Genomic DNA, 25,354 nt, shown 5'->3' on the forward strand with positions numbered 1-25,354 from the left:
ATCCTGCTTACCAGTGCGTGGAGCCACAAGCGTGCACGGCTGTGAGAGACGCGCTGAGTGTAGGCTTCAGCGCAAACCGCTCCGCTGCGTGCATCCCGCTCGCAGCCCCGAGGCGCTGCATTGGCACCGCGCCTCTCAGAGTATTAAGCCACGCTTCTCGGGTTTCGTCAGAGGCCCGAATGCGTGGGGATCGATGAGTGAGCAACTGCCGGTGCAGTGATGCATTTGTAGCACGGAACCCCCTCTTTATTGTGTGCCCGAGAGAGAGAGAGAGAGGAGGTTCACTGAATTCACTAAGTTCAGCACCATGGACAGAGTCACCACCTGATCAACTGATAGTGAGTTTTTTTTGTTTTTTTTGTTTCTGTTTTGAAGTCGGAGTGAGAAAGTGTGTTCCCTCAGCTGTCCAGTGGCACCCACCTGACACCGCTCACCTACACTACAGGAACAGTTTGATCTCTTATTCGGTGTCTGACACATGCGCAGAGACTCTGGTATCGGTGATCAAAATCAGTGTTTTGCAAGGCACACAAAATGCAGCCTGATAATTGACAACGCGCCCTATATTGGTCTTGTTATCTCACACATGGATTCATATCACAAAGTGGAAGTTTGAGCTGAAAAGTAAAGTAAAGTTGAACCCCCCCGCCCCAAGTAGCTACTCTTCTGCTTCACGCCTAGGAAGTTACAACGGCGCCCAGTCCAGACTTCGGCTGGGAGCCCCTGAGCAGCCCAGCTGGAGCAGCCGGGTTAAGTGCCTTGCTCAGGGACAGTAGATGAGTTGGCTGACGGATGTGTGAAGAGCGAACGGAAAGAGACAACCCCACCCTCATTTTCCCTTTCGCATCCGTAGATTCGAACCACCGACTTTCCCCGGTTACAGCTGCCGCTGCTGAAATAGTCACACTGGGTGTAAAGAAACCGGGGAGACACCCGTGTGCCCCCTGAGTAACTTGTAGTCTTGATTCTCCTTTAAATCTCCCTGGCTGGTTACTACCTCTGCCACTACCATCACCAGCAGCAGCGCTGCTTCTTGATGTTGTGGTCGGGAGTACGCATGCGCCCGGCATTGGAATTACTGCACTGGCAAGAATAAGTTGGACATCGTCTGTCTTCACTAAAAGAAAAAACACACAACACAAGTATGGCAGTGTTCAGAATACGAAGAATGAGGTGTTTTTGCGTCTGGTTGTTCCCCCTCTTAGTGGCCGTGGTGTGCGCCCAAAGGTAAGTGAAAGAGTCGGAGGATGCTCCACTCATTTTTACTAAGTGTGACAGTGTTACAGACGGCGTGGAAAACACTTGGACACTTTATGCTCCAAGAATATCTCGTGTTTATATCTGTTCTCTCTCCTTTTTTCTTCCATAGTGCCGGTATCAATGACCCTAGCAATATGTCTTTGGTTAAGGAAACGGTGGACAGGCTGTTGAAAGGTTATGACATACGACTGAGGCCAGATTTCGGAGGTAAATGAACTCGTATTATCACCAACTCTGTTCGAGTTTACGCCTTTGCCAGCCGGTGTAATAGCACAGTCTTTAAATTACTACGATAACCACGGACAACTCAGTTCGGCTCAGAGCTTCGGAAAGTAAAAGAGACAGTCCTGTTTCTGCAGGTGCCACAGTCTGTGACATGTATGATACAGTCGAGGCAAAATGTGTCAAATCAACCCAGAATACCGACATTATTGGGGGGTGGGGGGGTGGGGGGGGGGGGGGGGGGGGGTACACATGAGTTCTGTGGTTGGGGGGGGGGGGGGTAGATGACAAAAACACACCAGCTCGTTTATTTGAATGAAAAATCACTACAGTAAAAAGGTGGCTGTCAACTCCCAGTGCACGTCTGTTGGAATTTCAGAGACATGGATGCCTATTATTGTTTATGTCTCTGCTCCATCCCAGGTGTCCACTGCGACGGACAGATGTTTTAGTGCCAAACGATTTCATATCAGCAACTTTTAGGGGAATTACCAGCACTTTCACCGCAGCTCAGCGCATCTAATCCCACCCGAAATGAACACTGTAAACTATTATCCGGCTGACAACAGCTGAATTCACAAGTGTTAATCTGTGTTCCCATCACGTTTCTCGTAAAACGTTTCAGTGAATCACACAGGCTGCACCTGCTGTATCTGCTGCTTACCGTTGTTTTTATCTGTCCCAGGTCCTCCGGTTGGAGTGGGAATGAATATAGACATAGCCAGTATAGACATGGTATCAGAAGTCAATATGGTAAGTAGGCCATTATCACCTCTACTTTTGTCAGTGGGCACCCCCCCCCCCCCCCCATTCTGTGCTGATGACCCCTTCCTTTGCATGACTTACCAGGGGAAATACCCTCCCAAACCATCGGGGAAACCCCTGTTATTGCCAATCACTCCCATCGACTTGTGGGCTGGAGAGCTCCAAGGCAATGGTCGTATTTTTTTTTTTTTTTTTTTTTGCCGGTTAATGTTATGAACTGAAACCTCTCTGGGGTTTAGAAATTGATTGACAAAGATTTTTTTTTTGTCTAATAAGCTGATTGCTGCTTTATTTGCCGATAAGATACACAGGCAACCATCAATGATTTAAGGGAATAAAGGTTAAATCTACTCATCTCGACAAATATGCATATGTTTCACACTGACATACATGTCGTTTCGCAAGAAATGTTTTACATTTGTCTGTCAAAGCTGGTTTGTGGGTGCTTTACTAAAAATAGTGGCCGTGGCAGAACTTGGGAGCTGTGGATATGGGAAGTAGAGATTAAGTTTTGCGTCATACAAGTGCGCCTCCTAGTGATGAGATGTTAGAACTGCACCTGAGTTTACACAGAAACACAGGGCTGCATTTAATCATCCCGGGAGGTCATTCTGAGCATTTACCATACAGGTGACAAGTGTGGTATGGTTATTCATATTTATGGTAATATCCATGCGCTTTCATGAGGCCCGCTGTCATTTTTGTCATTCTTTTCTAACATTTCCCCTCTCTGTTATTAATTCGCTCTTCTTTACACTTCATAAATATGTGTCCTGCTTTTGCAGTTGTTTTTGGTGCTACTATGATATGAGTCATGTTGTGATGTCAGGGAACGATTACATGCAGGAATATTTTTGGCAGCAGCACCCAAAGGCTGTTGCTCATGTTGTTATCTTTTAGCTCCTGTAGAATATGTTGATGAGTAGAGATGAGAAAACAGATGATGCCATGTCTATTTGCATGTATTTACACAGAAGATCTACACCACCATAGACACACACACACAAGCACTCACAAACACAATGCAGGTCTACAGAGCCCTCCACAGTGGCCTTGAATCCTTAATGAAAGGCAAATTTTCCCTGTGTAACCAATGTCGGAGCTTGAAAGCAGCCTTACATTGTGTTTTTCTTGTATATGAGTTGCATTTAAGTTGTATATTGTAAGTGTGTACATGGGATGCATTTCCAGGAATCAAATACAAGTATTATATAAGATGTTATTTGTGTCTACTGTACATTCAAATCACCTAATGCATGAGAGCTATTACATCCAATTTATACGCAGCTTTTCTCTGCAAAAGGGAAGTGGCTTTTTTTTTTTTGTTAAATGTCCACACAGTTGAGCTCAGCAACAAAAAGCTTAAATGTTGATATTTGGGGTGTTTGTACTTTTTAGAAAGGATAGAGCGGAGAGTGAAATCCGAAAGGGCACAAGCTTTAGCGATGGTGTTGCCTATATGACATACAGTAGTAGAGTAGTATGTGCCCTACAACTAAGCCAGCAGGACACTCCAAAGTTTTTTGTGCTTTGGTTACTATTTTCTCCACTGCTATCATCTCCTTTGTGTTACAACTTTTAAGAAAAAAATGTTTTGAGTATATCTCCCATAAGTACATCAGGGCTTGGAATTATATTCACACAAACCCACACACATGGCCCAAAAAAAAAAAAAAAAAAAAAAAAAAAAATCCCATTCCTCATCTGAGCACACAAAGCCAGTGCAGCGCAGCTTCTTTTGATCATCCCATTCCATTGTCAGATTTGGCCCACTAAACACCCTCTAATGTGAAAGGGGAGTCATTACATCTGACCCATTTGAGCCCCATGAAAAGATGAGGCCACATGTGTGTGTAATGGTTTCAGCATCTTTGATCTGCTCCCCTTCCTATAAATGTAACCACTTTTGAGGATAGCAGCTGGGGTAGAAGCACTTTTCTTTCTTCCATTTCCTCTCCCCCATCTGGCTCTCTGTCTGCCACTTATTTTGGTGCGAGGATAGAGCCACCCTGTGTACTTTCTTTAGTGAACAGATAAGGCACAGGGTTGAGGATAATGGAGAGATGTCACAGAGGGATGTAGCCAACGCAGCCCTATCAGCCATTTGGGCAGAGCAGGGCAGCCATGCTTGGTTCTATATTAAAAATATGTTCTTCTTCTATCACCCAATACTGCTTTTTTGTATAAGGCCTCTCATTAAAAAAGGAGACACATGAACGGATGATAACATAGTGTACATGTTTTGTTTTTGTCTTTTTTCCCGGAGGGGCCATTTAAAATAAGGAACTGCAAACAGGTTTGTCTTAAACCATCTGTTTTATCACTTTACCAATGTCACAGAGCAGAAACCATTTGGAAACAACACAGGCCTCCAGCTCGCTTTAGATGAGTCACCAAACTAAGGATGCAAGCCTTCAAGCGTGAGTGGCCCAGAGGACATGAGGTCCTCCTTGGTATTGGTCACGTAAGCAGTTTTGATGTCCAAAAATGCACAGTGGGGATTCTAGCATGTTGCACTGCCTTACCTCCACCGCTCCTCTACCGTTGCATAGTTAAAGACTAGCCTCGAGAACAAGTTAGTAAATAATGACTGTTTAGCTGTTGGATGGTTTAAACTGTGCACCATGTAGCATGTAGAAAACTACATTACATGCCACTTAGGCCTGGAGCCAGACATGAAATGAGGAGGCTGTGGCTGGTGTTCATTACAGTCCCATGAAAGGTCACTTGTTCCAGGGTGTCGGAGCCAAAGTCCCTTCGAGGGTGAAAAGGGATAGGATATGATTGTGTGAGACCTAGGGGTCAAACTTTTCACCTCTGTGTATGTGATAGAAAGACACAGAGAGATAGGAGAGAGAGCTCTGACATTAACAAGTGCCACATGGAGAGCCAACAGTGGTGCTGGTGTTGGAGGGAAGGTCATGTACCTAGTGCTGCTGAGGGTTCATTGTGCATGACTCAGAGGTGGACATACACAGAAAGACACACACACTGAATACCAATATCATGTTAGACATTCAACCCACGGCAAGTAGCTCGGCGAGGCTTAATTCATGCACTGGTCAAAGGAAGAATGGAAAATATGTGGGCATGGAGAGGTTTTCTTTTCTTTTCTCCCAGCAGTTATCTTTTGTGCACTTTCTTCACTGCTGTTTAAGTCTCAATATTTGCTTTTGGTTGAGCTCCTTGGCACTTGAATCTTAAGCCAACAATTTTCACAGGGGAAGAAATATTCCTGTCTGAGGATGAACTAAAGTTCTTATCATCATCCAAAAGGCAGAAATACCGTTATTGATGCACATAAAGGTCAAGAGGAGCTTATTGATTGTTAGAGAGGGACTGTAAAATTCAGAGCCCCTGATTTTAGTACCCAGTTATTTCAACCTCTCAGCAGAAGTTATACCTGATGGGATGCCTGCTATAAATGCACCAAGATTGCACTAAAAACTAAGCCTATATTATGCATTATACAGATGTGATACACCATAATGGATGTTGGCTGAAAGGCAAGAGATTATTGCCTGCCATATGATAATAACAGGGGGGAAAGGAAGCACTTACTGTATGTGTATGTGGTATTGCATAATATCTCATCCGGACCTGAGAGCTTTAAAATGATATTAAGTCTGCATTTGCAGTTGTGTCTAAATCTATTTAACAGCTGCCTTCAATATTCTACTGCTGATGGTGGGCAGAACTGTTAACTGATGAACGGTTGACATCAGCCAATAAATGAACTTGCAATAAGTTCATAATGCCCAGTTTATAATGGCAATGATGAGGAAAACATCAACATGTCACCTATCTTGTCATCGTTTCATTAATAGTAATCAGGTCAATACATGGATGACATAAATTATCTTTGAACATAATGAATGCAACTTCATTTTACTTTCTTGAAAGAATATGGTGACACTGTTCTGTAGTTAGCTTTTGTCACTGCACACACACTTTTGTCTAGCCGGGTTTCACCAAAATTATACACATGGTTTGATCACTGCAGTCTTTGTCAATACTCAAATTATCTCCAGACTCCTGCTTCATGATGGTTGCATGGTAACTAATGAGAGTGTAGAGAAGCAATGTGTGAAGATTCACAGACTGAAAAACATGCCGAGCACAAAAAGAAATGTAGTTAATTAAAAAAGTCAATCAAAGTGTGTGAATCTGTGAATCTATGAAGACACTCCAACTTTTTTTTTTTATCCTATTGTGAAATGAACTGTCAAATTAAAATAATACCCACACTATATTTAAAACTCATAACAAGCTAATGAGCAAAAGGGGATTGACCTCAGTCCCCAGACGTAATACTGGGTGATAAAGTATTTAGTAGACAAGTGCAGTTTAAGATATTAATTTAACATGGAACCAAGAGCTGGAATGGGTTGGTTTGGATACTGTGCAGCACAAAGAGAAGCTGCAAACAGAAATGAAAAGAAGAATGTTGTTTACTTTGGAAATGCCCAATGGTTAATCATACGTACAACATCCTTGAGTTGGCTGTAAAGTGTAATTGCAGAACTCAAAACTACTCTATTTAAAGTTTTAGTCACTGAAAGTCCTTTGGAGTGACTCTTGTAGTTTAAGTGTCTCCTCCTTTCTCAAGTCCATATTAAAACAGCCAGCATATAGGAAATGCTTGTACATTTAGGATATCTAATGAGGATGTACACCCCCTCTCGGTCTCTCGTGCACATACACGCATTCATAAATCCTAATGCCCTGCTAGTCTCCTGTCATCGTTTCTCATAAACTGGTATGTTAACATAGCCTCCGGGAAAGTAGCTGTTCAAATTACGTAATGTACAGAGCACAGACAAGGATTTGACTTGGTGCTGTAATGGAGAGAGCTAGGGCGGAGTATAATGCATGAAGAAAGCCAGCCTCTAACGATAACAGTATTGATTTATTTCCATTGCTCAGGAATAGATGATACATCAGTCTGACTTAAGAGACATCGTAGACTCATCTTGGGGCTGCTGTTCCAAGGCAATTTCATTAAAAATTGGCATGAATAGGATTTAAAATAAGGTTACCGGTTGACTTATGGTGCAGTGCATTGGAAGAATTGTAAGGTTAGTAATCGCACATGATAAGTAAAAGTTTAAAGTACAGTTAGTAGAAAACAAAAAAAACAAACAAAAAAAAAATAGAAGAAAACAGTAGACAATTTATGCATTAGGGATACAATTTTCCTTTAAAAATGCCCATATTTTATTAAGATGAAGTGACGGATTAAGCATGTTCTTCCAGTTGCATTACTTACACTGTTCCGATCCACTGTCACTAGAATGTAAAACAGTAGAAATTATTCAATCAAGAGTTACTCAAGAACAATCTCAGTGATGTCAGAAGAGACTGAGTGCAAGCAATTTAAGTCATCTAAATGTGCCATCCAGAATTTGTATTAATGCAGCACAAGCATGAATACTGATAACTTTTTCCATGTGTTGACATAACCTTTAAAGTGGTATCTGATTTTGATTATTTTGGCCACGTGTGGGTGGCAGAACAATAACCTGAGAAAGCAAAACTTTGACATATTATCGCCTGACGAAGTTGGTGTAGTGAATCGATGCATACACAAAGCACAAGCAGGAAAAGTATGATTCAATTTGAATCATGTTCCTGGCCTCATGAATGAATATGAGTCCAATATTTACTTCTTTTTTTTTTTTTTTTTTGCCCTGGTTTGGTATTGATCATCTCCTGGCTCTTCAGCTGTTAAATGTTGCACTATGTTCAGCAGGTTGGCACTAACTTTGTCTGTTTGCAGTCTGGTATCTTGTGGGTTTATCTGAGCTTTGAAAGCAGCTGGCTCCTGCTGGAAAGAGTTGGAAGTGGTGAGACTGAAGGGCCTACACAGAGGCACGAGAAGTTGTAGATGTTTTTTTTGTTTGTTTGATGTGTTGCTTTCAGCTCACATCACATCTCAATGACCCCATGTTCAGATCCATGATGGGAGTTTAGCAGCATGCATTCCATTTTCCCATGGTGCCTTTTATTTGATGCAAGCATTGCAAATGAGTGAGAGAGTTGGCTATATCCAGCAAGGACACTGTGTATAGTGACATATGAATGAAAGACAATAGAACTGTATAGCAATTCTACCACAAATGCCATATGGTCTATTTGGTAGGCTAGGGTAGTAACCTGAATTTCTGTCTCTGTTGTAAATGCTCTCAATGTAATTCACTTCCTTCACTCTTCCCTGTCCAATGCATGGATATTTTCAATGCAGTATCTCTAACTCCAGCTGACCTGGAGGTCAGTAGAACAAATATGAGGTCTGACACCAAATATCTAGAGGACAGTAGTTTCCATTCACTCATACCATTAGTATTTGCAGGGAACAATTTCTTGTCTTAGACTGTCGTTTTAGTCCTTTATTTATTATATGGGTATATATCACACCCCTTAGGTGGCAAAATATTTCCAACAGACTCTGTTTCATTTTTTATAACCCTTTCATAAGTTGTGTGTTTTCCACCTGGCTGCCTCTTTCCCACCCAAAGAGCTTGGCAGCGACCTGCTATGGATATCAACAGATTCAGGCAGTAAGAGAAAAACATATAACATACACAGAAGCTGTATATATTACACACACATACTGCATATAAAATACAACAAACAACCTCGTGCAGAAGAAAGTCACAAGGGATGGTCGAGGGAGTGGATGAATTGTGTGAGAGGGGCACTAAAACAACCCATGCTCCAACTTGCATTATTCATGCTGGCAGGTTTAGATACATATGCCTCCCTATAGAGTTTTAGTAATCCATTTAGATTACACTCATGTGCCACTTAAATGCAATAAAAGAAGAAACATTAAGTGGGTTGTTTGTATACTGAAAAGAGGATTTTTATGTCACCACTGACAATACGTAACATATGGGTAGGTGTTTGCTCATTAGCAGAACCAATTAGCCTAATGTGAATGATGATGAAGGTGGTGGTTGTGTTGCTGGGATGATGATAGTGATCATGGTGACAAAATAAGATGAAGTGTTTTTATAATCCTCTTCATATGAAGATAAAGAAGAAAAGGGAAACTCAGGTAAATATATGTAAAAGCAACAACAGAGGTGGCATTCCATCATATGAGGAGGGCTGCACGTTACATATTAGATCAGTGTGAGCACCTGTCTCAGCCATGATAAGTTCAGGTAACAACAACCATCGCTCTTAGCCTGGGCACAGCCATAAGACTTGGCATCAACACTATTTCCCTTGGCTGAGGGTTCAACTTTTAAAAATGGGAATGTACAAGAATGATGTTGCAAGAATGAACATGCATGGTGTTTCAGCCTGTGAGTCAAACACATATTGTAAAAAACATTGTTCATCAAAAAACCCTGGGCAAGTTGACTTCTACAGGTCTGAAAGCTGCCTGTTGTTAATACTGTCTATGGCTCATATCCTGGAGCCATAGCATATTTTATGTGTAGATCCCATATACATTGTCCTTCAACAAATGTGTATCAATCCATGATTGAAAAATGTTCCAAGCAAATGCACTATTTACTCCTGTATCATTTGCTACTGGAAAGCTCACTGTGTCTGTGCCACAGCCAAGTTAGGGTGGACAGAAAATATTGAGGACATGGTGTTTGTTTTGGTCTACTGCTTGGACTTATTAACAAAAACAGAGAATGAAAAACTGACGCTATCCTTTAAGATAAATGGCAGTCATTGGTATATTTATCTCTAAATATTAATTATCGGTCCAGATATACCAATTAGTTAGCATTCACACTCTAATGCTAAGGCACAAGATCAATGCTAAAGTAGCACCAAAATAGTTATTGTGACACAAATGCAGTTCAAAAGTTATCACACAGAGATAAATGAAGAATTCCAACACTTGATTGCAGATTTGGAACTGGAGAAGTATTTACTTAGTCAATAGGCATGCTAACAGTTAGAAATAAAGTCAGTAAGACATGGCAAACAAATCCTAATTACTGAGGGTGACAGGCAGTCAATCAAAACATGGGCAGATGGCCATGTATATAGGTAGAGACGGGAAGAACAGAATGAAGGGTAGAACAACAAGGCAACAACACAACATAGACAATCTGAACAAACTCTGAATGATCCTCTATATATAATGGAGATCATTGCAAATGGGGTGCAACTGGATGAGCAGGTGACTGGGTTGGGTGTCGAGCAGGACTGGGGAAAAGCTGATGGGCAGGCGAGGAGTGGCACATCTGAAAGAGGTTAGTATCAGAACACAGGGAATAGTGAGACAAACCAGAGGCAGCGGAGGGTGGAGAGGTAGATGGGGCAGCTGTCGCCATGACAAGATTATCACAGGTTTTTCTCATAAGCTGAGTGTTGTCTGAAGATGTCTGACGTTTGAGACCACCGTTATTTCTGTTGCCACTGCAGGCCAGTCTTTATATCTTATCCACAGCAGGTTTCTTAAGTTTCCCAAAGTTTTTGTCATTTTATTTTGTGAATACTCTTTAAATGTACTTTTCTTCTTGTGTGTGTGTGTGCGTGTGCCACCTTGCTGCATTTTGATTTATATTTCTCAGGATTGTACTGATTATTTATTTTACTCCGCCACCTCTTTATCTAGCTTCCCGAATGTATTTATTGATGATCCTCTGACTTTTTTTAATCTAGTGCCACCAGCAGGTCAAAAATGATTACTTATTCCATGACTTTGGTTTTCCCCTGATGCCAAATATCTCCACAACTGTAGGATAATTTACTGTGAAATATGGTACATATATTCACTTTCCCCACAGGATGAATTATAAGAACTTTACTGACCATCTCACTTGTCGTCTACCAACATTATCAGGTCAGAATTTCCCTTTGTTGAGTACTTGCATGTGCCTGTTAACACACTAAACTTAAGATGGTGAACATGATAAGCATCAACAGCTAACACAGCCATCGCAGTAAATACACACACATGCATACACACTGTCATAAACCACCAAAGATGTCCTGCTTAGATCATTATTAATGTTGCAGACATTGCTTATTGTACAATTAGTAACACTGCTCCAAATGTCAGGGGAGGGAAAGCATGTAATCAATTCCCCCAGGTTAAACAAGCTCACTAGTTAGGCATCTGATTCACTGCTGCCTTTGACAGTGAATGATGGTGTGGATGTTTAGCCATCAGACAGCAGCCTGTTCCCTGCAGCTGTAGGTCTAACTCTTAAACACCGGCATCTTGTTTTCTTGTCAGTGGGCAGAGTGTGGGGAATATTGCCTTTGTGCCATTTGCTCATTGCAAGGCAATAATTTCCACACCTGTCCTGTGTCAAGATGGCGTTACTCTCCTCTGTTACATTTGCTCCCCCTGTTTCTCTCTGTCTCCAGTCTCTCTCTCTCTCTCTCTCTCTCACTCTTGCATACTCTCTGCCTGTTTGGTAATGAAACAAGGCTGGGGCCCTGCTGCAGGGGGATTAGACAGAGTTACAAATTGAAGTAGGTTAATCGGCTGGGCTGCCATTTCAGGAGGCATCTCTCAGTTCACTTGTCCCACTGCTCTATTTGTTTGTGTGTTACCCCTCACACTCACTTCCTCAAAATTTTGGTTTAGTCGTCACACTTCTCACTGAATTTCACTTGAACTTGCACGTGATGAACACCAGTGTGAACCAGGCAACTGCATGTCTTAATATCTTATGACTTGCATATATGAATATATTCATAGACTCACCACAGTTATACCGTCTTTGTAGACATATTACAATCTACTGTAAGCCACCTTCAGGAAACAGCTCAGGATCATGTTAAAGCTTTGTCTAGGTTTAGAGGCAATGCAATTGCAAACAAAGTAGATGGAAAGAAACAATTGCATACAAAACTGTCCAGGGAGGCACAAATTGACACAAACTGAGTCTGCGTCTGTGGAGTTCAAAATATTTCAACTTTTTTTCATTGCTGTTTCATTTCTACTGAAGCTAAGTTACAACTAATGTTTCTACAGTTGGTAAAGTGCACTTACTGGTTTAGGAGTGACGGTCGTGCACTTTCTGTCTGAACAAACCTTAAATATTTTCTGAAGCTTCACAACAACAAAAGGCAAAAAGGCATTGTGTTGTGTTCCAGCAATATGTAATTTATTTAACCAATATCTCTGGACTCACAGGATGAAAGCTCATCCCTCTCATATGAACAAACTCCCAGTGTCTGTGTGTTTATGTATTTGTTAAGAGTCTTAGCTTGCTTTTAAGTAGAGGTGTCAGAATCAGGAATCGGTTGCTTTTAGCAGTGGAGCTCCTCTCTGTTGCAGATACTGTACTGTAGGTGTTTGTTGAGCACATTTATGAACAGTGCTTGTAGGTTTAGTTTTATATGCCACTGAAGTGAAGATAACAGTGTGAACCAGCAACTGAACTAAAGACAGTTGGAGGGAGTGGCCATAGCTTTAGGGAAAGTCATCCCTTCTCCTAATGGTAAACGAGATGCATTTAAAGGGGCTATTTGTAAGTTTTCTCTGCCGCCAAACATGGTTTCTTACCAGGAGTGGGTGGCGGTGATTGTCGTTTGACAAGAGCTTCGGTCATCTTTGTCTTTATAATATGTTATACACCTTCTTAGCAGCGCTATATCCTCAGGGGAAACTGGAGGCTACACTGAGTTGCTATCAGAAAGTGACGACACAGAAGAAACTATGTGATAGAGACAAGAGTTAACATTGGCTTTGCTTTCCACCACTAGAGACAGCTCTTGGTTAGTAAAGGAAAGAAGTTTGATGCTGAACTTGCAACGTTGCTTCTAAACTGGTAAGTACACAGGTGTTAATGCTAACGTTGGCTATGTAGCAATAGCAATTAGATCTTTACTTAGATACAATGACTACAAACATCTACACAACTGCAAAGGGACGAACTCTACCGTGCGAATCAGTGTTTAATGTTCACTGACAACTATTTGGCTTTGACAAGTGTTTGTAGTTTTCTGTCACTGAGCTCCTTTCAGCCTTAGCAATATTACTGATCAGTTTAGCAATCACTTTTTCATTAACTCCAAAATATTATTCCGAATACATTTACACCTTCAGCCATTCCAGGCTGGAGTGTGTAAACATCTCTGCTCAGTGTTGTGTAGAGGGGACAACACTCATCACTGTGTGGGACCTATTTTTAGACTGTTAATCAAGGTAACATGTTCAGACTGACACACTCAGTATGATATCCCATAAAGTGAGTAGAGTGAGATTGCTTCATTTCGGCTCATCCATCCGTGGTGACCTAACAGAGGTCAAAATGATGTGTGTGTGTTTGTGTGTGTGTTTTTTAAGTGGGTGAGTGTGGATGCAGGTTTGTGTATGCCTCAACCCCATGGTTTAGCACAGGGTTGTGATACAGAGCTAATTAACTGTGTATATATTATTTCATAAAAATATCTGTATTTCAATTCTGTTTTGGGATTTACTCCAAATAAAATAAATAAAAGCTGTGCAACTAGTTATGGTCCAGCAAGTCAGAATAGCCATAATGAATGATTTTTCAGGATGTTGTAAGAGAAAGATGCCCAGATGAAAATATAGTTTATAAGTGTCAAAATATGCCATAATGGTTACATCCCTATTCTAGAAACAACTAGTGAATTATAGAGAGTTTTAACAAGCATGGCCACTGCAGTTGCTCAGCTAGGCTCAGTCTCAGATGCTTTATTCAGTTGCCAGTAATTTTTGTGTTTCAGTATAGCTCATTACACAGAAGTGACATATCTTTCTGTTTCCATTGTTAGACAACTGTATATGTATTAAACAGTGATTTAATGGTTATTTGATGATGCTACCTGTTCATACAGGCTAATGCTATTCTCTTGGTTCCTGCATTGGGAGTCAATGGCATTTGTTAATGGCAACATCTGTATTGCTTGAAGGGCTATACTGACAGTGCAAACGGGCAATCACAGGAAGTTCTGGGGGCCTCTTAATAATGCAAATGCTCAGAAGTGCTCATTTAAGAAGTTGAAAATCTTTTGCAGTCATTTTATAGATCACAGTTTTCCCATTTACTTGCTGCCAGAGGCCACACTGGAGACCATTTTCAAAAGCTGTTTTTGGGGGTTTGATAATGCCAGTGTGAATAAAAGCCTAAAACAAAGAGAAATGGTGCATGTTCCTCACAAGATGAAAAGATTTGATATGTGACATGGTTTTGCTGTTCTGTTTCATCATCACAGCCATATAATTGGTCTTGTGGGTCACTGTGGTTTGTCTCCCGTCTTGCACTGACACAAAGATTTCACAGCACGTGGAAACTCATACTGCTAGTTATCAATGGAGCATAGGGCTAGACTCTGCTTTATCACAGCTTGTCAAAATACAAGAACATAATAATGACCAAACAGGAGATGGTTTTCACAGCAGCTGAACATAACACTGAGAGCTGATAATGGGATATTGTTGAGAGGGTATTGTTTTGAGTGATACTTTTGCAATCACTTCAATTTCTTCAGTTGTCTGCATTTTTACTTTTATTTTTATAGAGCTGCATTTCAACAGTGTTCGTTTTGCAGGTTAGATTTTTTTTCTTTTTACAGCACAAAATCAGTAAAAAATAACACATTGTTGTCTCCTCAGCCTTGTTGCTCAGGGTCTTAAGAGCTTCCTTTCTTCCTTTCTTCCATCTGTGTTTGATTCCAGCAAGTGACACAGTTGGGAAAAGGAAGGCGAGAACACGCACTGTTATTGTATGTTGAGTTTCACATCAGCACTTATGCTAAAGACAAAGCCTGAAAGAGTTTCCAGCTTTTTAAATTATTCAGTGTTATAATTGTCAGCTGTGGGAGAGTATTCAAGGAAAAGATAAATCGAAAAGAAAACCTGGATGAGAGGTTAGCCAGGCATGTAAGTGTGTTGAAATGCTTTCCTTCTGGTTACTAAACTTTCTCCCTCCGGTGCATAGCCCACTCATGGAAATTGCATGCAAGAACTGGGTGTCCATCCTTTTGCATTTGTGTATGTGGTCATATCCTTTATACACTGATGCACTTAGGATGTGTATGTTCTATATGTCTGTGGTATTGCAATACTAAGTGTTTTATTGTTTGGTAGGTAGTGGGAAAGCTTGTCAGGAAGAGGCAGGAGGAAATGGTTGGCTCTTACAGTATGTTTTATCACCCTCTCCCCTTCTATGGAGATGTATATTTTATATTTATATACCGAACAATGCAGTATAAGTGATGTTTCCTGCTCAATATGTACCCTCTGTTTAATCAATATATAAGTTTAAGAAAGGTTATAAAGAAATACTTTTTGTTGTGTTTTATTGATAGATTTTATTTCCAAAAGTGAAAATACTGTAAGCAAAACTGGGATTGTAGATTTTTTTTTTCTTTGTTGTTTTCACCAATGGCAGTGAAATGAAAAATAAGTCTATAATCTTGAGCTCTCTCTCAGTTAAAGAGGTCAGTTAGGTTGAGATCAGGATGGGAACGACTCACTGGGAAAACAAATAACATTGGAGATTAGTGTTGACCGCGATGTATGCTCGGGTTAGTGTGAGATGCACTTTCATTTCAGAGTACTATGGGTATTAAGGCTTCTCCATGCTAACATCAAGTTATTATTACTTGTCGTTGCCTGTGAGAAACCAAATTTCTGTTCAAAATGAAGTTAAAGAGTGGCTTAGTCTTTGAAGTGGGACTGATTGTATTGAAATAAACATGTTTTATACACATTGTATGTACATCTTTAGGTTAAAGTGCCTGTGCATGAGACTCTGCCACAACTGCAGCACAGTGGAGCTGAATACAATTTAATTTCCCATGTTTAAAGATCTGAAAGGTGACATTTGAAAACCTCAGTAAATTGTCAGCTTTTACATGAGGGCTATTTAGTCAGACTTTCAGAATAATAGTTCCTTTGTCAATTTTGACCATTTCCAGCACTGACTGTATAACATTTGTGCCTCTGACCACGCAATTATCTTAGTTACTATGAGCATTAAGCAGTTAGAAAAAACTACATTTGAAAGTTCCAGTGATTTTCATTCAAGTCAGTTTGAATGAAAGCCATTGAATTTAATATTTTTAAGCCATCTGTTTTGGACAATTAAAAAAGGGAAGAAGAAAAAACATTGCTTTGCTTGTACTGAGCTTGCTTTTCAGTGAGCAAGCCATTTTATGTCACACATCATCAATGCTATTTTTGTGTTTTTTTGTTGGTGGTATTGAGAAACTGGACTGAAACACTTCCCACAATAACATGTCCCTGTCGTTATCCTTGTATTTCGTCACCACGCACACAAACACACGCACACACACACACATTCTGACACCTTCCTAAAGCACCCCTGCGTCTCTTGTAGGTCAGTCCAACTGTGAGGAGATATTGCTTCTTCAAGGGTGTCCTTGCTCAAGGAGATACTGTATACAGGCCATCAAATCTGGACTCACACAACTCTGTACACTGACAGAGAAAAAGCCATACACCTAGAGACACACAGACACGTGCTCAAAAACTGGATTTGTGGTTCAGATCTGTGTTGATAACCAGTTTTCTGTACTCACTCCGGCTGTATGCCATCGATCCACAGATGTCTATATATTGCATTATCTCACTGTTGACAATGTGTAGATGTGCCGTGTGCTTCTTGGTACTCACTTTGAATAGCAATCAGCTTCTTCCTCAGTTCCCCAGACCTCCATAATGCATGAGGCCTGGGACTCCTCCAGTGGATCAGTGTATTTGTATGTGTGTTGTGTATGAGGCGTAGTCAAAGGACAGCTGCCCATAGCTTTAGCAGCATCAGAAAGGAGGAATTTGGCAAGTTTGTCATAAAACAGCAACACACACACACACAAAATCTCTTTGTGCTGGAGAAGCTGTAAGTGGGACAAATGGCGTGCACATAGATGAGTCATTTTCCCCCTCTTCTCTTTGGCCAGCTAACCTTCCGTCTCGTGTGAATGACAGCTGAGATTGAAACCTCCATCAACTTCCCCCAGTCTTCCAGTGGGATTCAAAAGCGCCCTAATAATCTGCGTCCTGCTCTACCCTCTCTTCCCCTCCACATCATGCTCCCCCCACCCCACCCCACTCTTCACCACCACCACCACCATCACCACCCCTACCCCTCTCTGAATTGCCACTCCACTCTACTCCTCTCGAGGGACACAAAAGGGCCTGCAGATGCTCCAATCGACTCTAATAAATTGTATGTAGGCAGTTAAGCTGCATGACTGCCAACTGGCAAAGCTGTGAACCTCTGCTTTGGGAGAGCACTGAGAGAAAAAAAAAGGTTCCTCTAAATTTGATTCACCTTCAGCAGCGAGCTCTCTTGAAAGCTATGTCCAGGCCAGAGTAAATGATGAAAGACTATGGAGGGAAAAGGGGATATATACAGAGAGAGAGGGGACACTGGGAAAGAGAGAGAGGAGCACAGTGATGGAAAGTGAGGTTAGACAAAGTAGAAGTAAACAAACAAGAGTCTGGGCTTTATTGAAATCTGTCATCTAGTTTCCGACATGCCATAAACTAGAGAAATGGTCAGAAGGGAGGAAAATACCAAAAGTGCACTGAGTCTAAGAGCTTTGGTCAGAGTAATGCCCTGAGACCTTAACTGCTCACAAAAAGCACACACCCACTGTCTGGCAGACCAGCAGTTTTTAAAAAGAAGCACATGTAGACATCTACATATGCACATGTACAAGTATTTTTCAAATTCTTTTCATATAATCAGAAAATCGATAATTATTGGATAATCTATCAATTAATAAGAGTGCTGATAAGATTTTGAGACCTACATTAAAAAACAAACAATATAACAATAAATATTTATTTTCATTTCTAAAAATAAACTTGTAAGTGCTCTCTGGTGGACAGAGGACGTAATGACACTATTTCAAAATGACCTCAAACACACTGTGTCTTGCATAGTGTTTATATATTATGTTATATCTATTTAGATATTACAGCTTAAGCTGTCAATCTGACTGTTGTGTCAAAAAATAGCAACATTATTTATTCTGGGGGAAATGGGGCAAATGAAACCCCTGCAGCAGCCCCTGTATGCTTTCCTGTTGCAGATTTACTACACGCAGTGCACAAGCTGTTCCAGATACAGCGCTGAATCCTGAGGACTCAGTGCACATATATCTCCAGAGACTGGGGAATATACAGTGTGTCACTCAGCTCTGTGGGGATCAGCATGTTTATTATTAGGCCTCTTTGGAAACGCTGTACCCTATGCCACCCTGTCGCTGACAGCAAGAAGACCATGTGAGACAGGAAATTGAAAGCCACTTGTTGTTGGAGGGCTTTCTGGAAGAACTGAAGTAGGTGGGTGATAGAGTATGGTATGGACATATGGCTGAGTGGTGGAGGGATCACATTTCCTCCCCACTAAAGGTATTTGAAAGCAAGGAGGAAAGGAGAGAGTGAGACAGACAGAGAGGATGGAGGCAGAGGAGGATTCAGAGGCAGGCTGCTTTCGGATTCAGTCCCACTCTTCCAAGGTCATTGCACTATAGAAATAATTTAAAGCAACATATACCTCTCTAAGGCTTAACGCTCCATCCCCCAAAGGAGAATATTATTCAAAATCAAAATCACATCACAATCATATGGTTTGTTAATGAAGAATATCTAGTCCAGTTATGGCCGATCGGATGCCCTTTTACCTGAATGCAAAATATGACAATTTTTAGACAAAAAACAGTCCCAAGATTTACATCAGTGAGCTTTGAGGTGGAGATATTAAAATCTGAATCTTTTACAGGGCCTTTCAGAACCAATGTAGCACCTCAGATCCAACACCTGTTATGTTCTCTAGACGGCTCCCTTGGCTGTGTCTTTTTAGTGGTAATGATCTAAGCCATTCACACTCTCCTGCAATGTGTTTCTGTTTCCTTTTTTTCCCCTACTGCATGCAAATAGATGCAACAGGAGCTCCTCTGAGAATGAAATGGGTAGATGAGGAGGGAATGTAGGAGGGAGAGGAGGCTATAGGGAGAAATAGATAGAGGGAGGTTTCTGTAAAGGAATGAGGGTAAATGGGAGATGAAATGGGGAAAAAATAACATGAAAGAGAGGAAAGAAGGAATGGATGGTGCAGATGAGGAGAGGGATAAAAGAGGAGGGGGTAGAAAATAGCAGAGGGAGGTCATTGCTGGAGCTGAAATCAGAGACTGGAAGGGAAGAGCTGTGAGAATAAAAGCAATTTGCATCACTGCTCCACTGAGCTTTCCAGTGCCTTTCATTTACCCCCCCCCCCACCCCCCCCCCCCCCCCCCCCCCACACCCTCCCCCACCCGACCCCCACCCCAAAACCCTCCCACACCCCTCCCCATCCCAATCCCATCCCTTCCAGAAAACTCACCACACCATTCCACAGCTCTCAAATGGAAAACTGGCCTCAAGGGTAGTGCGAAGAACGAGATATATAACCAACACTCACTATTTAGTCATCCTCATTCTGATCCTACTCTTCTTTCTCCCCAGGCTTCCATTCTCCTTTGTCCATCCTCGTGCTCCACCAATCACAACTCATCACTCCACAACTTATTCTCAATTTGTTTTCCTGTTTCTCTCAGTCGTTCCCTGGTTTTCATTCCTCCTCGTCCACTTCACACTCCTGCTTTTTGTCTGTTTCTTCTCCAATTTATCAATAGGTTACCTCTAATAAAAACTGACAGCATCAGTTGTATCAGTAGGCATGAGAGCCTAATATGACATATTATAATGTTTTGTTGAGAGGGCCCTCTAGTGGTTGTATGAATTATAACTCCTGTTTGTCAGAAGTAAAGGAGTAAAGTATGACATTGTTATAAAACACTATAATACCACGTAAAGAAAAGGGGTGGGGTGGATAGACTTTAAGTTTTTTATTTTAATTATGACCAGGAATGTTTCTGAACCTTTTTCATTTTATTTTGTTATCTCACCTGCAAAAGTTTTTTTTTTTTTTTGCCCACTTGGGGGCAGCAGAAATAAACCTCTGAGCACACAATTGACATATTATCATACCCTACCCTGACAGGGCAAACTTGTTAGCAATCGGTCACATATTTACACATCTGCTAGAGAATAGAGCAATGTTGGCATTCATTTTGAGTTGTTTTTCTGTCCACCTGGCAAATGTAAGTCCAAAATTCATTCTCTGCTGAGGGAACTATAGGGCTCCTTAGCAGCTACTTTGTTGTAGCTAACATTGTTTGTCTTGGTTCTGGTCAGGCAGCGTAGAGTCAATGTTTAGAGCTTTTCTCAGCAGCTGCCTGCCATGGCCAAACATGACACTATGAGAGTGAGTTATGACCCATAGTCATAGGAACATTTTATTGCAAGGTGACATCTAGTGGCCGACATAGTTATGACAGGAGCAAAGGGAAAAGTGTGGTGACGTAGTATATAGAGTGACAAAGTCCGTGTTTGGTTGGGGTGGATGTATGGATCAGAAAAAAAACAGGACTTTAATAGAGGAGAGCGGTGTTGAAGTAGAAGTAGTAGTTGGTTGTTTTTGTTATCCATGACCGTTTAACAAAGTTAACCATGTTGTTATTCTAACCATGACAACAAAGATCATCTAATGTTGAGTAAGGACTTATTTTGACCGAAATCACCATCTTTTCCTAAACCTAACCAAACAGTTTTAGCACCTAAACCTAATCAAGCCATTATTATTATTGTAACCATGGCGACAAAGGTTTGTACGCCGCTCTTGATACAGTTGGCATGTTTATTATTGTAACCACGACAGCTTGGAAGATGCTTGAGGTTGATGAGGTCAGAGTGGGCAGTTGGAGCATCTTTTTTTGTCCTGAGTTCTTGTTTTTCTGTTCTCCACAAGTTCACAGTGATCTGTTTAGAAAATACATAATATAAGGAAGTTGGATTTTTCTCTATAATACTGAGAAAAGACTGAGACAATATATTGCACAGGTTAGTCTTTGCACGTCTTTCCATGTGACATTCATTTGAACAATGTGAGATGGTTACTTACTAACACTTTTGGCATCCACAAGTCTCCCTGGCAGTCAAATCATATCAGGCTCAAACTGCAATATCCATGGCATGAAATGCCAATATGAGATTTGTACAATCAGTACAACTTGGCTGCCTGAAGGACTGACTGACCAAGCATATACTGTAGCCCAGATATAGAAATTTCTGGATGCTTTGTCTCTGTTTGATAAATCTGTCCACACAGTGACTCTGGCTGTAAAATGTACCTTTTCAGTGATGAAACACAAACTTGTTTAAAAGTTTGAAGGAGCACTTTTTGGAACTGAGAATCTGAATGGACTATAGAGTGTGTAGGCAGGCCTCTGTGTTCAGTTAAGGGGACAATTTACACTTCTCAACTTTATACATTTTACACTTCTCAACTTTATACATTTTACTGTAATTTTCTGACGGTTGCTACAAGCTGACTTAAACCTTTACCAGCCCAGTCCTTGTGTGTTATTTGTTGAATTCGTTCTACTCACCAATAATTAATAAGTTAAACAAAACACTATCACTGAAAAAAGTGACTCTTGGAACCACCAGTTTTCCTCATCCAATGTGTGTTTTTTTTAGTAAAACAACCTTTATACTTCAGGCTTCAATTTCACAATTGATTTTTCCTAACTGAACTTAAATGCTGACATTTTATCAGCCTTCATCAAGGTATGTGATTTAATCCTAAAAAGTGAAGCCAGCAGCAGAGAGGACCTGATTTGAACCCAAACAACTTTAAAGGACATTTTGTTCCAAATATAGGCTACATTTGCTGGTGCACTTCAATATTGCAGTAGGAATACTCTATTTTGCTTTGCAGCACCATGTTGTTCTGGTGAAAAACAACTTTCAAACAAAAGTTTAAATTTGGAAATGATAAAACAACTGGAGCAATGAGAATGTCCTTAACAGAGCTAGACTGCCTACAGTGGCCTTCACTCAGCATTTCTAAGTGACATAAGAAGGCGACTGGACTTGCTTAGGTTCTTAATGTCAAAAGGCTTCAGTTAGGACTGAAGAAGCCTTTCGTATGAGAGGTGAAAGGTCTTCAAGAACCTTTGTTTAGCACTTAGAAATACCATGACCTGAATGACTAAGAATCTTCAAAGACATATTCACTTGGCATTGTTCATATCAAGGGGGACTCTGGTCATTACAAGTATTTGATGCTTGGCACCAGTTTGTACCTTGGGGTAAGATGACTCGTGACTATGAGCAGATCACAGAACTTATTTCAATATGTGCTGGCAAATAATTGTACCCTGCTCCACTGGGCTTTCATTTGCAGAGGTGGCTACAAGCCACTGCAGAGCGGTGATGACAGTACCTCTTTCAGTGCAGCAGTCTATGCCGCCGGCGGACCAGGTGAGCGGAGTCAGCACACCATATAGAAATGATCTTTTAGCACCAGATTTTCCCCCCGGCAGTGGAGCACACCGTGCAGGCTTTTGATGATGATGTAGCTGCAACAACTGTACTTTATACTTCTTTTTGTTACCTTATTTAACTTTACGAAAATTCAGCTCATACAGATGCAGATAAAGGCACATACATTTTGTGAAATAAAAATAGTTGGAAGCATGAATTACCTAAACAGTATTCACTTCAACACGATATTGTTGAACCAGTTTTTTTTTCAGAACTACTTGTCAAGCAAGAACATTTTGAGTTGACTAAATCATACTTTAAAGTACAAGTTTTTAGGACAAAGAAAGCATAAACAACACTGATCACAGACAGATTGTTTAAGTTGAATATATTTTGCATTTAATAAGATCTGTAGGAAACATATTTAACAAGAAATCTTAAAAATTAGGAAACATACTACCACAGCTGGAAGTGTGCTGACTGAAAATCAGTTATTATTTACAATGAATTCTCCCATTCTGCTGTAGCTCTGATTGTGAGAGATCCAGTGATCACTTTGTATTGTCCTCTCCAGGCCAGCTTGCTGCACAGCATGTTCCGCACTCATAAATTCTGCATCCTTCTCCTGCATCACCCTCTGTTTCCTTTCTCTTTCCGTTTCTCTCTCTCACTGTCTCTTCCTCTCTCCAACATAGTTTATGTACTGATACTCATTATGACTGTTGTTATGACAGCCTCCCTTGCACGTACATGCACACCGCCGCTGCAGTTATTCTGGTGATTTACAACCCCCTCCTTCCACGGCGAGATAAAGAGAGATATACACTATGGATGTCTTAGAGGAGCGCTTTATGTTCACAGTAAACTAGCCACAGCGGTACCGCCACAGGACCCGTCCCACAAAGCAAACCACAACTTCTTTAAGTAGACAGGCTTGCAACAACAGGCTCTGAGGGATGCCAATGGAAACATTCACTCAGTTAAATGACCTGGCTGTCATTTTTCTCCTAACTTTCCACAGCTACTGAAGAGTACTACAGATTTGAAAAGCGTACGCCGTAGTTGGAAGCGTTGTGCATAAGCCAGCATGGCTGATGGCTTTTACAAATGTTGCTTGTTATGAGTGCTAGGGCTTCAAGTGTTGCAATACACATGATCATGACTCTTGTTATCTAATCTCTGCGAATGATTCTGTGACAGTGAGGACACGTCTACAATCCACAGTGCCAGGTGAAAACCAGAGCTGCATTGTTTTGTTTTTTTCTCTATTCCTGCTCAGCGCTGGCTGTGATCCCTGGAGCACAACAAAAACACACACATGTACAGCACATGTACAGTGTCTGTGTAGACCCACGCACAAAATGCACTGATACACTCATGCAAACACAATTATATTGTTAAGATATAGTGCATTTTTTGATCTTTAGAAGGGATACGCTTTTATAGTCCTTTTCAATGTCCATATTTCTGATTAAAAAAGGAAGAGATACTGTGTATATGTGTGTGTGTGTGTGTTTGTGTGTATATGCTCGTGTTCATTCCCACAAGAAAGAGGAGTAGAGAAGCCTCCCTGATGTTTCATATGTTTGATGTGTGTGTATCGACGAGTGCTGAAGAGATAATTTAGGAGGGCGACATGGCAACAAGCATCTCTTCAGCCACACGTGCTGCGGTGCACAGCATTCAAGAAAGAGTGCAGAGTGTGAGCTGTTACATAACCAGGATGGAAGTGTTGGGAAGGCAGCACGTGCAGGCAAGACTCCATTGGTGCAAGTGTAAAGCCACGCAGACAGAAGAATTCAGTTATTTGATGGGGGATTTTTCCAAAAGTGAGAAAAAAAATGCCCACAAGTCATCATAGATATTTTGCTGTTTTGTGCAGGGAACCTGCTGCCTCATTTTGGTGTCAGTCTTCCAACATCTAAATCATCTCCAAATGATTTTCTACAAACCACCCTAAATGAGGCATTCCAATGTTTATATATAGGGAAAAAAAGGCTGCCAAAATGAAACTTTCAACAGTCTGCATACTGCGTTTGACCCTGGATTTACCCAAACCATTCTATTCCCCTTCCAAGTCCAATTACAGTGCCGAATGCAGAATTGCCACTATACTATTTATGTCTTTGGAAAACTCAATTCTCAGACTCTTAGTTGTCAGCACCCTGAGCCAAATAAGGTACAAACAACAACAACATGACAAAACCCATTTAAATCAAACAAGGAGTTCACTGAGAAAAGCTGCTACTGTTTCCCTGGCTCCATCCAGTCAATATCCAAGCCTCCGGTTCCCAAGGTGCTGTGGGATGTCAGATCTGTAGCCGACGGGCATATTCAAAAATGCATGTTCAGCCTCTTTGCCAGGAAGTGGATGTGCCAGTCATGACAAAAAGTTCCCTGAGACAGCAAGTTTATTTAACTTAGTTTTTCATGGATGATTGGAAGGCTTCTTACTTCAGTGAACTACATGAGCATCTGACTGCTGGCTTGACTGTTTGATCATGTCCTAGATTTACCATCAGGGAATTTCACTGGGAGATATCAAACTTCCTCTGTTTGTTAATAAAATATTAACCTACTGTATGCCCCCCCCCCCCCCCCAAGTTTTTATGTGTGTGCATGTGTATCACATTACAACAGCAGAAAATATATGTTTGGATGTGTGGTCAAATCCTGAAATTAATCACAATCTATGATCTGATCGCTTTGAATTTGAATTTTAAGATTACATTGCATTTACTTACCGATACATTGTTTGTTTTGTTTTTATGTCATGGAATAGTTTCACATTCTTTCATTTTTTTTCCC

General features: G+C 41.0%; 1 protein-coding gene across 2 annotated transcripts in view; it reads left to right on the forward strand.

The window, feature by feature from the left end:
• The first annotated feature begins 1,009 nt into the window (after window positions 1-1,009).
• Window positions 1,010-25,354, forward strand: part of LOC139607950 (gamma-aminobutyric acid receptor subunit beta-2) — a 58,413-nt gene continuing 34,068 nt past the window's right edge. Inside the window, exons 1-3 of one of the 2 annotated variants that reach the window (XM_071461319.1) lie at window positions 1,010-1,227; window positions 1,370-1,467; window positions 2,168-2,235. In XM_071461319.1, coding sequence (XP_071317420.1) covers window positions 1,145-1,227; window positions 1,370-1,467; window positions 2,168-2,235 — 249 coding nt within the window. In that variant the 5' untranslated portion in view covers window positions 1,010-1,144. Of the gene's footprint in view, window positions 1,228-1,369; window positions 1,468-2,167; window positions 2,236-20,820; window positions 21,119-22,466; window positions 22,544-25,354 lie in introns of those variants that run through there. The other variant, XM_071461320.1, reaches the window with a different exon arrangement.

The sequence above is a fragment of the Trachinotus anak genome, unplaced genomic scaffold (assembly GCF_046630095.1).
Source record: "Trachinotus anak isolate AG129_WGS33_773 ecotype Australia unplaced genomic scaffold, CSIRO_AGI_Tana_v1 ptg000024l, whole genome shotgun sequence".
Classification (NCBI taxonomy): Eukaryota; Metazoa; Chordata; class Actinopteri; order Carangiformes; family Carangidae; genus Trachinotus; species Trachinotus anak.